This window comes from Pongo pygmaeus, chromosome 5 (assembly GCF_028885625.2).
Source record: "Pongo pygmaeus isolate AG05252 chromosome 5, NHGRI_mPonPyg2-v2.0_pri, whole genome shotgun sequence".
In the NCBI taxonomy this organism is placed as follows: Eukaryota; Metazoa; Chordata; class Mammalia; order Primates; family Hominidae; genus Pongo; species Pongo pygmaeus.
Window position 1 is genome coordinate 15602683 of NC_072378.2, and position 13384 is coordinate 15616066.

General features: G+C 44.5%; 1 protein-coding gene across 2 annotated transcripts in view; it reads right to left on the bottom strand.

The window, feature by feature from the left end:
• Positions 1 to 5035, bottom strand: part of DTNBP1 (dystrobrevin binding protein 1) — a 143078-nt gene extending 138043 nt beyond the window's left edge. The window contains exon 1 of one of the 2 annotated variants that reach the window (XM_054491182.2): positions 4809 to 5035. In XM_054491182.2, coding sequence (XP_054347157.1) covers positions 4809 to 4864 — 56 coding nt within the window. In that variant the 5' untranslated portion in view covers positions 4865 to 5035. The remainder of the gene's footprint in view (positions 1 to 4808) is intronic. The other variant, XM_063665839.1, reaches the window with a different exon arrangement.
• Positions 5036 to 13384: the final 8349 nt, after the last annotated feature.

Sequence of the window (13384 nt, forward strand, 5' to 3'; positions counted from 1 at the left end):
TTAACATTCTGCTCATTCCGCTTTGCTTTACATCAGCACCAGTCTAGGGCATCTGGTGGGCAGAGACTGTTTTAGTCACCTTTGTACCCACAGGATCTGGCCCAATATGTAGACATTGTTTAGGAAAGGCTAGGCAAAACTGAGCATATGGGCTCTCAAATCTTTTTTAAGCTTTTATGAAAAAGGACACTTTGAGTGCCTAGTCTAATGTCTGGCACTGGCACTTAATAGGAACTCAGTAGGTATTTATTAAATCAAGTTGAATATTGAGATTATTTTCTCTTTAAGAAGATGATTAATCCTGGAAAAGTCAACACTTCAAGCAACACTTCACCATTTGACCACATTGTAATTTAGATGACTGGCTCCAATCCCCTTTGTGCAGGTTTTGGTAGATACTACAAGGACGGAAGAAGACAGAAGGAGGACACTGGGCAGGGGTGGAGGTGGGCGGCAGGGGCAGTGAGGGCTTTGAGGGGGAAACACCCTCTAGCTGCAACAATAGCAGGTTTTTTATCCCTAACCACAGGAACCCAGTGCATCACAAACAGGAAACACCAGCCTGTGACAGGCAGCTGTAAACCCATCAGTAAATCTGATTTTCAGTTCCCTGAAGGGTTTGCATGCCTAAATACCTCAATCCTGAGGCCTTTGGTCATAACAGCTCAAAAGGCAAAAGTCAAAGACCAGAGTGGCTTCGAAGCATGTACTTTGGTATGTCCAAAAGTCTCCCCCAGAGCTCAAGCCAATCTCTGTAAAAATGGATATTTTATGTGAACTCTCCAAAAGGCTCCAAGAATTCTGATTCAGTTAAATCAAATCACAACTCACTTTAGGTTAGGGGAAAAGATCTTTGAGTGAAGCTCAGGACCAATCCTCTTCAGTCTGTGGCCTTCGGCTGGGCCACCACCCAATTAAGGCAGAAAGAATGTGATGTAATCACTAGTTTTTCTCAATGTTGACATAATTGTTACTATGCATAAAAATTTACAAAAAAGGCCATAAGTCTATGGACAACCTAGAGCTCCCCCCCAAACCACCAGTAATCTCTACACTGCCCTTAAAGAATAATGGTCTTAAGCTGCACTTTTTCTAAGTTTGAATGGAATGTAGAAATTCATTCTCATTGGACATAGTTTCACCACCAAAGTGACATTCTCTTATGAGACTGATAAGGAATCGTCCTATTTTACTAAAAATGAAAAAAAGTAAATTTGTCTAGAGTTAGGGCCTTCATATGTTTTCAGAAAGTGAAAATGATCAGAGAAGCTCTGAAGAGAGGATGCTGCTCTGGGTGACAGCGGGAGCTGCGCTGGCCGCACTGAAGGAACCTAGAAATGCCTGAGGCCTTCCATTCAGTCCCTCCAGCAGCCTGCACACCTGGTGTTTCCAATTATTTTAGAAGGCAGCTGCTCTGGCTTCCACACACTTGCTCTGCCACCAAGTGTTCTACAGAAATGCCAGGTCCAATATGACAGCTCTGGGTGGCCAGGGCCATGTTTCATTTTTTCTTTCTTTTTTAAGACATGGGATTTCTTTTTTTTTTTTGAGATGGAGTCTTGCTCTGTCCCCAGTCTGGAGTGCAGTGGCGCCATATTGGCTCACTGCAACCTCCACCTCCTGGATTCGAGATTCTTCTGCCTCAGCCTCCCAGGTAGCTGGGATTACAGATGCGCACCACCATGGCCAGCTAATTTTTGTATTTTTTAGTAGAGACGGGGTTTCACCACGTTGGCCAAGCTGGTCTTGAACTCCTGACCTCATGATCCACCCACTTCGGCCTCCCAAAGCGCTGGGATTACAGGTGTGAGCCACTGCACCCAGCCAAGAGATGGGGTTTCTTTGTGTTGCCCAGGCTGGTCTTGAACTCCTGGGCTCAAGGGATCCTCCTGCCTCAGCCTCCCAAGTAGCTGGGACAACAAAACTGTTGGAAGATTCAATAAAGCTTCCCCATGTGGCTCTTTAACAGTCATCTGTTTTAAAAATTGGTTTTTAAACAGATTTAATGTGTGAAATTTATCTGATCTGGATTTGAAAAAAACAACTGTAAAAAGTCATTTCTAAGAACAAAAGAAATCTGATTATGAACTGCATAATTGATAATATCAAATAATTAGTGTTAATTTTATTAGCTATGATATCAGCATTGCATTTATGTAATGTGTTTCTTTTTTAGTGATGCAGCTCATGTCTCTTTCATCTTTGAATTCCACATTACCAACATATAATAAACACATGTGTGCTGTGTTTCGTGTCATCTTTTCTCCTCAAGGCAAAAATATTCAGTTATGTAAAGGAGGTAGATCTCAAGCTGAATATGGTAAAGTTTAATCGAACAGATTAGGTATAGGAAACTGAGGACCTGAAGAAAGTGAACATCAGGCACTAAAGGTCCGGGTCCACTGGGAGACTAAAGACATCACTTGGAGATGAGTTGTTTCTCCACCAGGTGACAGGCTAATGGCACACACTGACAGTCCAGTGGTTTGTCAGCTGAAAGTGACCTGTACAGGAGAAAGCCAACAAAGGACCTAATGAAGCCCTCTCAGGATGTCTAGCTCCAAAATGGCCCTAGACTACGGCATCTTTAAGAAGTCAAGTCGGTTTCCAAGGGTTCCTAACCAGATCCTTTTGGCATGTCTCTCCTTAATTAAACTCCAAACGTTTAGGGTTACCCTGATCTCCCAGGATGGTTTGGGCCCTGGCAGTCCAGAATCTACATTCCTGGATAAAACGCCTTCTTACAAAGGTCAGGAGCATTAATGCTTCTGAGGCAACCATGTGACCTACAGTTATAGTAAGTACAAGATGGGCTGTTATGCCATCAAGGAATTCCATGAACTACTAACAGGAGAATAATGGCCACTCTCACGCTACAAATGGGCCAGTTCAGCATCACACCAAAAGGTTTTCAATACAATAATTTACGCTCTGAAAAGAAGTTACTTTTACTAAATAGGGAGAATAAAATGCAAGCACGCAAGCACACCCATCAGTAAATGACTCCGAGCATCCATAACTTTCTAAACACCAAACTAACAAAAACGATTGATGCGTGGTAAGTGCTCAAGCGTTTGACAGTTTGTTATTCAACGCCCAGTGTGCGAATAGTATTAACATTTTTGTCCAACAAGTTAAAATTCTGGCCAACATCTTTCTCTTTAGAAATTTAAAACGAGGCTGGGCGCAGTGACTGATACCTATAATCCCACCACTTCAGGACGCCTAGGAGGGAGGATCGCTTGCACCCAAGAGTTGGAGGCTGCAGTGAGCTATGATAGCACCACTGCGCTCCAGCCTGGGCAACAGAGCGAGACCTTGTCACTTAAAAAAAAAAAAGTGGGGGGGTGTGGGCCGGGCAAGGTGGCGCACGCCTGTAATCCCAGCACTTTGGGAGGCCGAGGCAGGCGGATCACAAGGTCAGGAGTTTGAGACCAGCCTGGCCAATATGGCGAAACCTGTCTCTACCAAAAACACAAAAATTAGCCGGGCGTGGTGGCGGGCGCCTGTAGTCCCAGCTACTCAGGAGATGAAGGCAGGAGAATCGCTTGAATCCGGGAGGCGGCGGTTGCAGTGAGCTGAGATCACGCCACTGTCCAGTCTGGGCGACAGAGCAAGACTCCATCTCAAAAAAAAAAGGGGGGGTGGGGAGGAAGAAATTTTAAACAGTATGAGTGGAAATGCTCTCACATTCAGTGCATGCTCCAACAAGATTTGTAAGCTAAAGTTGAAAGATCCTTTTCAAAGACAAGTCTTTTTCACTTCAAAGGAATGAAAAAATTAAAATGAATCAAGCACTAAGTAACAATACTGACATAATGCTTACTTCGTGTTTTACACGTTAATTCATTCATCCTTGTAACAACCTTTTAAGTACCATCATTATCCCCATTTTACGGTAGCGGAAACAGTACACTGAGGCAAGGCAGCTGAGTAACTACGTTTGGTTTAGTGGTCGAGCCAGGATGCCTAGGCACTCTGGCGCCAGAGTCTCGGCCTGTGGTTCCCAGGCGTTGGTGCCCATTGGAATCCCCTGGGGATCTTTAAAACGCCGTCTCCAGGCACTTTGGTCAACAGGTAGGGGGTGAGACCTGGTCATCACAACTCTGAAAGGTTCCCAAGTGATTCTAAGCAAAGTTTGGGAACCGCTCGGTATTAAAAGCATTCCTAGAGTTCTGTCGCTTCTCCTGCTTAGGAGTTCCTTCGCCGAGGCGCTGAGCTCACGGCAAAGGTAGAGAAAGAATGCTAACGGGGAGGGGGGGCCAGCCTTGCCAAGGGTTAGGCCGGCGAGCCGGGAGTGAAAGCCGAGCCGCGGCGCGGAAGGCTCGGGCCGGAGGGTGCAGGCTGCTGCGACGTGCGATCCGACCCGGGGAGAGCGGCTGGCCCAGCTCCAGGTGCGCACGAGCAGGTGTCGGCTGGGCCGAGGGGCGCAGGCCACTGTGCCGCGGCGGCGGAAGCGGTGAGGCGTGCTGGCTTCTCACATGACTCCCCTCCAGGGCCCGGCTGATGCTGCCGGGAAGGGACCGCAGGGTCCCACACCCCCCGGGCGCTCCGCTGCGCCGCCGAGCGCCTCCCGGTCCTTGGGGTGCGCGTCAGAGGCGGCCCGCAGGGAATTAAGTTACTTTGCGCCGCCCGACCCGAGGACGCCGCGAAGTTCGTTACTTTCCTCGGCGGGGCGGGGCGGGGCGGGGAGGTGCGGGGCGGGACGGACCCTGGACCGCGGCGCGGGGAAGGGAGCGAGGCAGGGGCATCCCAGGCGGCGGCCCGGCCCCCCTCAGGTCCCTTTTCGTCGCCCACCGTATACCCACCCGGAGGTGAAATCCTGCTGCACGTTCAGCAGCCGCTCGCGGAGGGTCTCCAGCATTGCCGCCGCCGCCGGTCTCCTCTCCTCAGGCCTCGGGCTGCTGCTGCCTCTGTCGCCCCCTGGGTCCCACGCCGCCAACCCCGCGCTGTCACCGTGCGCCCCGCACTCCCACTACCGGCCCCGCCCCCGGTCTGGTCCTCGCCGCCGCGCCGCAGCCCCAGCCCCTTCCGCGTTCCCGCCCCGCGCGCGCGCCAGGCTCGCGCAGCCGCAGTGGACTGCGCCGGGCTTGGGCTGCGGAAAAGGGGCGGGTCTTCCCCCGGCCGAGAGGGCCAGTAGCTCCTCCGCTCATTCCTAGCCCGCACCAGGCCTTCTCGTTTTTGCTTTTGTTTTTTTTCTTTAAAATGGAAGCGGCATCGTGAAAGGATGATTTAACTCGAAGCCTCCTTTGAGGGAAGTGTTGGCTTTTACGGTTTGGAAGAGAATTGGATCTATCTCTTGCATAGGCGATGTGCACAAATCATTGCATGGATTCTAGGTCCAGGATCTGACCCCACTGGCTTTCACCTTGGATGAGATAGTCAAATATTGAGCCTCGGTTTCTTCATTCATAAAATGGCAATAATAGTCGACTCTCTCGACATTCTTACTTTCCACTCTCTCTTTACCGCCTCCGGCTTTTGTGCCCTACACACCAACGGTGATCGCCTTTCGCGAGTCACCAGTGACTTCCATGTTGCTGGTGCCTTATATTACTTCTCTGCCCTGATTTTTTCTCCACCTCTCAGTGGCTCTGAATGCAGTTTATCATCCCCATCCTTAAAACACATTCTTCTCTTGCTAAGCACTCCATACTTCCTCTCTCCCCCTCCACCCCTTCTCCTATTTTAATAGCCACTCCCAAGGCTACATGCCCAGCCTCCCCAGCTCTTCTCCAGATGTGCTGTTCCATAGGTGAGTCTATCCATTACCATGCTGTAAATTCTGTCAAGGAACCGATGACTCCCACAGCTCTATCCTCTGCCCTGTCGTTCCTCCCTCTCCGTCAATTCATACCAGTTGCTTACTCATGTAAGCATGTATACAACATGTATCCAAAAGGCATCTCAGACCAACATACACAAAATTGAAAATTTCATTCATTGCACGTTCACCTTTAATCTGCTCATCCTGTATTTTCCATTTCAGTAGATGACACCACCATCCACCAAGTTGCTCAAGGTAAGACACTTGAAATCACCTCTGGTTCCCCTCTTTTCCTCATTCCCCATATTAACCCATCAAATCCAATCAACTGTACTCCTGAAGTATTTCTGGAACCTGCTTCTCTTTCTATATCTTCACTATATTTATCCTGGTCGAAGGCACCACCCTCTTTCAGTAGCAACACAGACAGTTCTTCCAGATTCTACTCTTTTGCCATGCACACCCCTATAATCCATCCTTGACACAGCAGCCAGAAAGAGTTATTTAAAAGATCAATCGGATCACGTTGTTCCCCTGCTTAAAATCTTCCAGTTGCCTCCTGGGCACTTGGAATAAAATTCAAACTACTTACCCCCTTAAAAAGCCCTAAAATTTGAACCTTTTCTAGCACTGTATCCAAATTGATTACTAGTCACCTATCATGTCCTTGACAATTAAGACATAATAGCCTTTTTTTTTTTTTTGGTGTGTTCTTTGAAAATTCCAGGTTTATTTCCACCTGTGGTGTTTTCACAAACTTTTCTCCAAACTGTCCCTTGTCTGGCTCCTTATAACATAAGGGTCACATCCTAAATAGCATCACATTAGATAGGTTTTACTTACCATTCAAGTTACACAACCAATCACTTCCTATCACGTAGCCTGTTTCTCAACTTAGTATACATTAGAAAATCTATTCAATAATTATTTGTTATTTATTAATTTAGTTGTTTACAAATATATTTTAAAACCAAGACAAATAAGGCATTCACCTCAGGTACAAAATTTATGGGAGCCAAAAAGCTCAGTAATCAAGATAAGTAATATTTTAATATGATATTTTAAAAATTCAAAAGTAATGAAAAAAATCTGTGATGAACAAAATAATCAAAATTTTAAATACACAGGATCTGTTAGGGCTGGGATTGGATGAAGGCAGTGAGGTGGGTAGCACAAGTACAGGCCCTGATGTAAACTGCTCTGTCTGTCTTATTAAGCTTTGCATCCCCAGCACTGAAAACAGTGAATGGCACGTAACAGACACCCAGTAAATGTTGTTCTGTTGCAGGAGTTAAGTAAGATAAAGGACTTAGCTTGTAGCTGGGGGACTACCTCTTCCCCACTCTTGATGTTTTCTTCCATGGGAAGGGAGCGCTTCTGCTAACATAAAGAAGTACCGGCCTTTCCTGGTGGGGAAGAGGTGACTACGCTGATTAGTGAGCTAGGAAGTAAGGAGCTCGGTCTCATCCTCTTTTCTTTTTGTTGAGTGAAAACTTCCAACAAAGAGCATTCGTTCTGCTGCCTAAGGACAGGCTTGAAGGGCAACCCAGTGCTTTTTGTGACTGGGTACTAGAAGTTCTGCTTGCCCATGAATATAAGCCATGTGTTCCATCAGTCTTCCTAGAAATAAAAGTGATGTTTTGGCCTCTTTATGCTGACATTATTGTTTTATTTCTCAGTTTGCTCAGACAAGTGAGAAAGCGGAGTGCTGTTTATTGAACCTTCTTCTACCTCTCAGAAACAGTGCCTGGTACAAAGCAAGTGATCAAATGATCAAATCTACAGAGACAGGTCCCTTAGTATCTAGTAGATTTGAAAACCACAAGTACTGGGAAATATTAAATTTTTTTTCTTTTATTCAATTAAACTCTACACATAAGTTTTCAATTTACTAAGTTTCATACATTCCAACAAAGCACCAAATCCACTCAAAAAAGTCTCTTGCCTGTCACTAAAAAATAGCTTTACTGGTTGTGCCTGATCATTTCTGTCTTGTCATTGTTTATTAGTCTATGGCTTGTTTGTGTTGGAGGTGCTTTCTGAACATTCTTAATCTCATTATGTCTATTAAATTCAAAAACAGTGAAAGTTTTAAAAGTGCTAATAAAAAGATAATTTATGATTTAAAAAAGTAAATATTTAAAAAAATTAGAAAATAACTACTGTTGTACATGAGTTGCTCAGGAGGAAGGATTAAGGACCAAGAGTTGAAGCATGTGACATGTCGTGTTTACATAAGTAACAGTAATCAGCCAGAAACTAGGAAGATGGATTGGCAAAATGAAAAAAAAAAAACAAAGCTTTTAAGTACAGTCTGAGAACCAACATCAATATGGAAGCTATTGACCTAATCTTAATTCAGGAATTGGTTGAGAGTTGATTGTTGTTTGTTTGGGGTTTTTTTGTTTGTTTTGTTTTAAGACGGAGTCTCCCTCTGTTACCTAGGCTGGAGTACAGTGGTACAATCTTGGCTCACTGCAGCCTCCACCTCCTGGGTTCAAGCGATTCTCCTGCCTCAGCCTCCTGGGTAGCTGGGATTACAGGCTCCCGCCACTATGCCCAGCTAATTTTTGTATTTTTAGTAGAGACAGGGTTTCATTTCACTATGTTGGCCCGGCTGGTCTTGAACTCCTGACCTCAAGTGATCCGCCTGCCTTGGCCTCCCAAAATGCTGAGATTACAGGTGTGAGCCACCGCGCCCAGCAGAGAGTTGATTTTTTTTGAAAGCATATTAGTTGAGCCCGGGAAAAGCTTTGGTGATACAACGTTTGGGGTGAACACCAAAGCTGCTAAGAAGTTCCCTGAAATAGTGCTTCCCTGACCAGCAGCAGCTGCATCATCTGGGAGCTTCTTGCAAAGGTAGAATCGTAGGCCCCTACTGAATCAGAATCTGAGTTTTATTAAGACCCCCCCAGGTGATTTTTATTCATGTTAACATCTGAGAAACCCTACTCGTTGATGAAAGGGGGTTTCCTGTCTCAACAGATTCTTATTGAAGACAAAGTGATAAATGAGGATTTGGTGGAATTAGAACCAAAGAGGAAGATGCTATTAAAGAAGGGGCTGTACAAAAGAAACTACCATCAGAGTGAACAGGCAACCTACAAAATGGGAGAAAATTTTTACAATCTACTCATCTGACAAAGGGCTAATATCCAGAATCCACAATGAACTCAAACAAATTTACAAGAAAAAAACAAACAACCCCATCAACAAGTGGGTGAAGGATATGAACAGACACTTCTTAAAAGAAGACATTTATGCAGCCAAGACACATGAAAAAATGCTCATCATCACTGACCATCAGAGAAATGCAAATCAAAACCACAATGAGATACCATCTCACACCAGTTAGAATGGCGATCATTAAAAAGTCAGGAAACAACAGGTGCTGGAGAGGTTGTGGAGAAATAGGAACACTTTTACACTGTTGGTAGTGTAAATCAGCTCAACCATTGTAGAAGTCAGTGTGGCGATTCCTCAGGGATCTAGAACTAGAAATACCATTTGACCCAGCCATCCCATTACTGGGTATATGCCCAGAGTATTATAAATCATGCTGCTATAAAGACACATGCACACTTACTTTTTATTGCGGCACTATTCACAATAGCAAAGACTTGGAACCAACCCAAATGTCCAACAATGATAGACTGGATTAAGAAAATGTGGCACATATACACCATGGAATACTATGCAGCCATAAAAAATGATGAGTTCATGTCTTTTGTAGGGACATGGATGAAGCTGGAAACCATCATTCTCAGCAAACTATCACAAGGACAAAAAACCAAATACCGCATGTTCTCACTCATAGGTGGGAATTGAACAATGAGAACACATGGACACAGGAAGGGGAACATCACACACTGGGGCCTGTTGTGGGGTGAGAGGAGGGGGGAGGGATAGCATTAGGAGATATACCTAATGTTAAATGACGAGTTAGTGGGTGCAGCACACCAACTTGGCACATGTATACATATGTAACAAACCTGCACGTTGTGCACATGTACCCTAAAACTTAAAGTATAATAATAAAAAAAAGGTAAGGAAAAAAAAAAAGAAGGGGCTGTAGAACCCAGAAAAGTTCATACCATTTCATTGGCAGAGCTCCTTTAGAGTAATTGGAAAGGCACTATGGTTAATTGCTTTGCAGGAACCTGACTTAGATTTGTAAAGATATTTACAGCGTGTTGTTATTATTTGTGTTTTTTTTAAAAAGCCAACATGTAAATATTTTTGATATCTTTAATTTTTAAGAGTTTAATGGTTACAGAAGAATCCACGTAAAAGCTGTAAATGTTTCTCGTGAAGCAGTGAGTATTTTTAAGAATGAGGTAAGCTAGATAAAGCTGGAAAGGTGATATCAGCACAGCATTTTGAAAAGAAAAGCAGAGACAGAAATCAGGGAGGTGAAGGAGGGGAATTCCAGCCTCAGAGAGTAAAGATTAGAATGCAGCTGAAGAACAGGAGAGAAGGGGGTAGTTAGAGGATATCAAGGTCAGAAGACAGAAGCTATAATAATAGATCTAGATGGCAAGCACTGTCAGGAGTGACAGCAAGGTTGGAAATGAGTATTTTACCTGAGCTGAATGGAAAGAACAGTAAAAGGATCTCAGCTGCATCTATTTGTGTTCCAAAATTGTATCCCACTGTCATAAAATGACTGGGCACCTAACCTTATCTTTTTGCTCAGATGAAAAAAGAAGGCACTACACCGTTGCATTAAAGGAGGAAAACGTTTATTTTGTGTTAATCTATGGTTGGAGCTATATGGTCTATAAAATATCCATAAACAACCAAGTGACTCCATTCATCAAAGTGTAGGGACTCTACATGAGTAAAGGAAACCACGTCCTGTACTCTTACAAATAGATGGTTCCCCCAGAGAGAATACATCTCAGAAATCACATCTTCTGAACTACTATGCCATAGAAATATCTTTGCGTGGGAAAACTTAATAACAAACTGAAACTCTTTAATAAGAATTAGTGGCCAAAAAAAAAAAGTTTGAGACAATGATTACTTATAGCTAACTATCAGGTCAATACATGCTGGTTGGGGAGCCGTAATAATTGATCATTAGTAGTTAAAATAATTGATGATTATAATTGCAGTTAAGTGATAGTTCTCAAGCCTGGCTGCACCTTCAAATCACATGGGGAGCATTTTAGAAATACCAGTGCCTGGCCTCAGTGCCCCCAGAGCATCTGGTTTAACTGGTCTGAGGTGACGTCTCCTCCTTCATGCGGTTTAAAAGCTTCCCTGGTGATTCTAACGGGCAGGCAGGGCTGGGAATCTCTGAGCTAAGCAGAGAGACTTAAGCTGCCCTGCAGGGGAAGGCAACGATGACTTCAGAATCCATGAACTTCAGGAGTCAAGGCTGTAGTTTGTCCTCACCTTTCCCGGCTCATTCAAACAGGCACTAGCCCCATCACTTTGTTGTACCCAAGCGCCTGCAGCCTCCACCTCTGCTGGCTGGTTCTGAAGGCAACAGTGCGAGGCAGGGGCAGAGGAGAAAGCTAAACCAGGCCTGGATAAGCAAAGCAGTAGCTGAGATGTGCTCGGGCTTCCCCAGGGGTTGTGTTTTGTTGTTGTTGTTGTTTTGTTTGTTTTTTGTTTTTTCAAAAATACCTACTCAGCAAACAGAGGAAATCCAAGGACCAACTGTGCCTGGAGACTTAGCCAGGCCTTCTGGAACTGGAAGACTCTTGTTGCCAGTGATGGGGTTCAGAACATGCTACCCCAAAATATGGTACCCTGGGCATTTGAGAAAACCACAGAAGCAGGTTTTGTCTGACACACGTCCCTTTCTCCCCTGAAGCAGGTCCTAAAACCCCAGAAAGGATTTCCCAGCCTTCCCCTGTAGCAGGTCACATGAGCAGTACCCCATGTGAAAGGTACCATCCTTATACCTGGAAGAAAAGAGCTGAAGACTAAAAGATGCCAAGAAGAATCTGAACAAACAAGTCTTGCTAAGTTTCCTTCCATTTATTACCACTGAGCCATACCTTTGTGTCTTCCTAGCAAACTTCTCCATGACTGTCCATTTTTCATCAAACCTAAGCATAAAAATACACAAGATTACCTGTTCCTTTGAGTCTTCATTTCCTTATGAAGGCTCCCGTGTCACATTAAACTTAATAAATTTGTATGCTTTGCTCTTGTTCATCTTTTTGTTATAGGGTTCCCAGCCATGAACCTGAGATGGGAAAGAAAGCTATTTCTTCTCCGCTATACCATTGGGAAAACAACAAACCCTCTAGTGTCCTAACAGGAGCTCTGGTAGCTATCATTTTGGAGAAACTGTCTTGTTTCCTCTCCAAGTGACTCCTCCAGTCCCATGTATCTTTCTGACTCTCCCTGCTTCTACTTTTTCTTCTTTCTACTCTCTGCTTTCCCATATAACATTAGCCACCTCATAGCTTCAGCTTAACAACTCCTCTCTCCAAGTCTCTTGATTTCTGCCACTGCTACCAACTACAACCCTCCCTGGGCGACCAGAAGAAGGCTCTGAATGCTTTCACCAGTCCCCTTCTACCCCAGAATGCCTCACATAAGCAAAATCCTGTACCAGGCCACCTCATGCTGTGCACGTCTGCCTGTATGCCAAGTACCACTCCCTGGCCAAGTCTACAGTGACCAGGGTTGCAGGGTCAAACCGTACAAAGCATGGGCAAGAAGTGCTTTTGGCTTTTTTTCTCCCTTAGAAGGGAACTCTGAGGGGCTGTTTCTGCAAACTTGTAAGGGGGTGAATAAACCTATAATGGCTAAATTCGAGATAATGTATTCAGTGTGTTACCTGGTAATGTTTTCACTTGTGTTGCTTCAATTCAGAGGTTTAGACAAAATAAATGGTAAGTTTTCAAACATTGCCTTTGTGATCTGCTGAGAATCTCAACAAGGGAAGGAGGAAAGTAAACTAGTTCTTATGTACAGAAATATTGGGTTCCTTTGCTTCTATGTATTGTCTCTGTTTATACACAAATAGAAGTGAACAGATGTACCTGTTGTCTTAATAAACCATTTTTTATGCCAATGAGGAGCTTGTGGCATATACTGAATAGTCTAGTCCTCTGCTACTAGAATTCTGTTCTTGAAATGAGTGTGATTACTTTCCTCATGCACCCAAATTAGCACCACTCACCACCCACTGGTACCTAGGGAGGAAGCATGGCATTGAGGGGGAATTAGCTGATCAATGGAGGACTTTTAATAAAACCTCATCTTTTGAAAATAGTGGAAATGTCAAAGGTGAAACAGTATCTAAGAGCAGGATGCTCATCCTTCCTCCTACCCCCTTGTTCCACCTGGAGACTGCAGTGAAGAGAAAACACGAGGCCGTTAAGCAGAGCACGACGGGGAATAGGGCGGGGAGAACACAGGTGCACACCACATCTCCCAATTTCCCATTGCTCCCTATTATTCATCCCTCTGTCAGGCAAGACTTTTCTCCTTATGGTTTTCTGCAGTGTCACCTACTCAACAAAACCACATTGTTAAGGCCCCACCTATGCTGGGTGCTCTACTAGATGCTGACATAGTAATGATATTAATATTGTCTTAAATTATTGTCATACTAATGATGATGGCTATTATTTACTGAGACCTCCATAG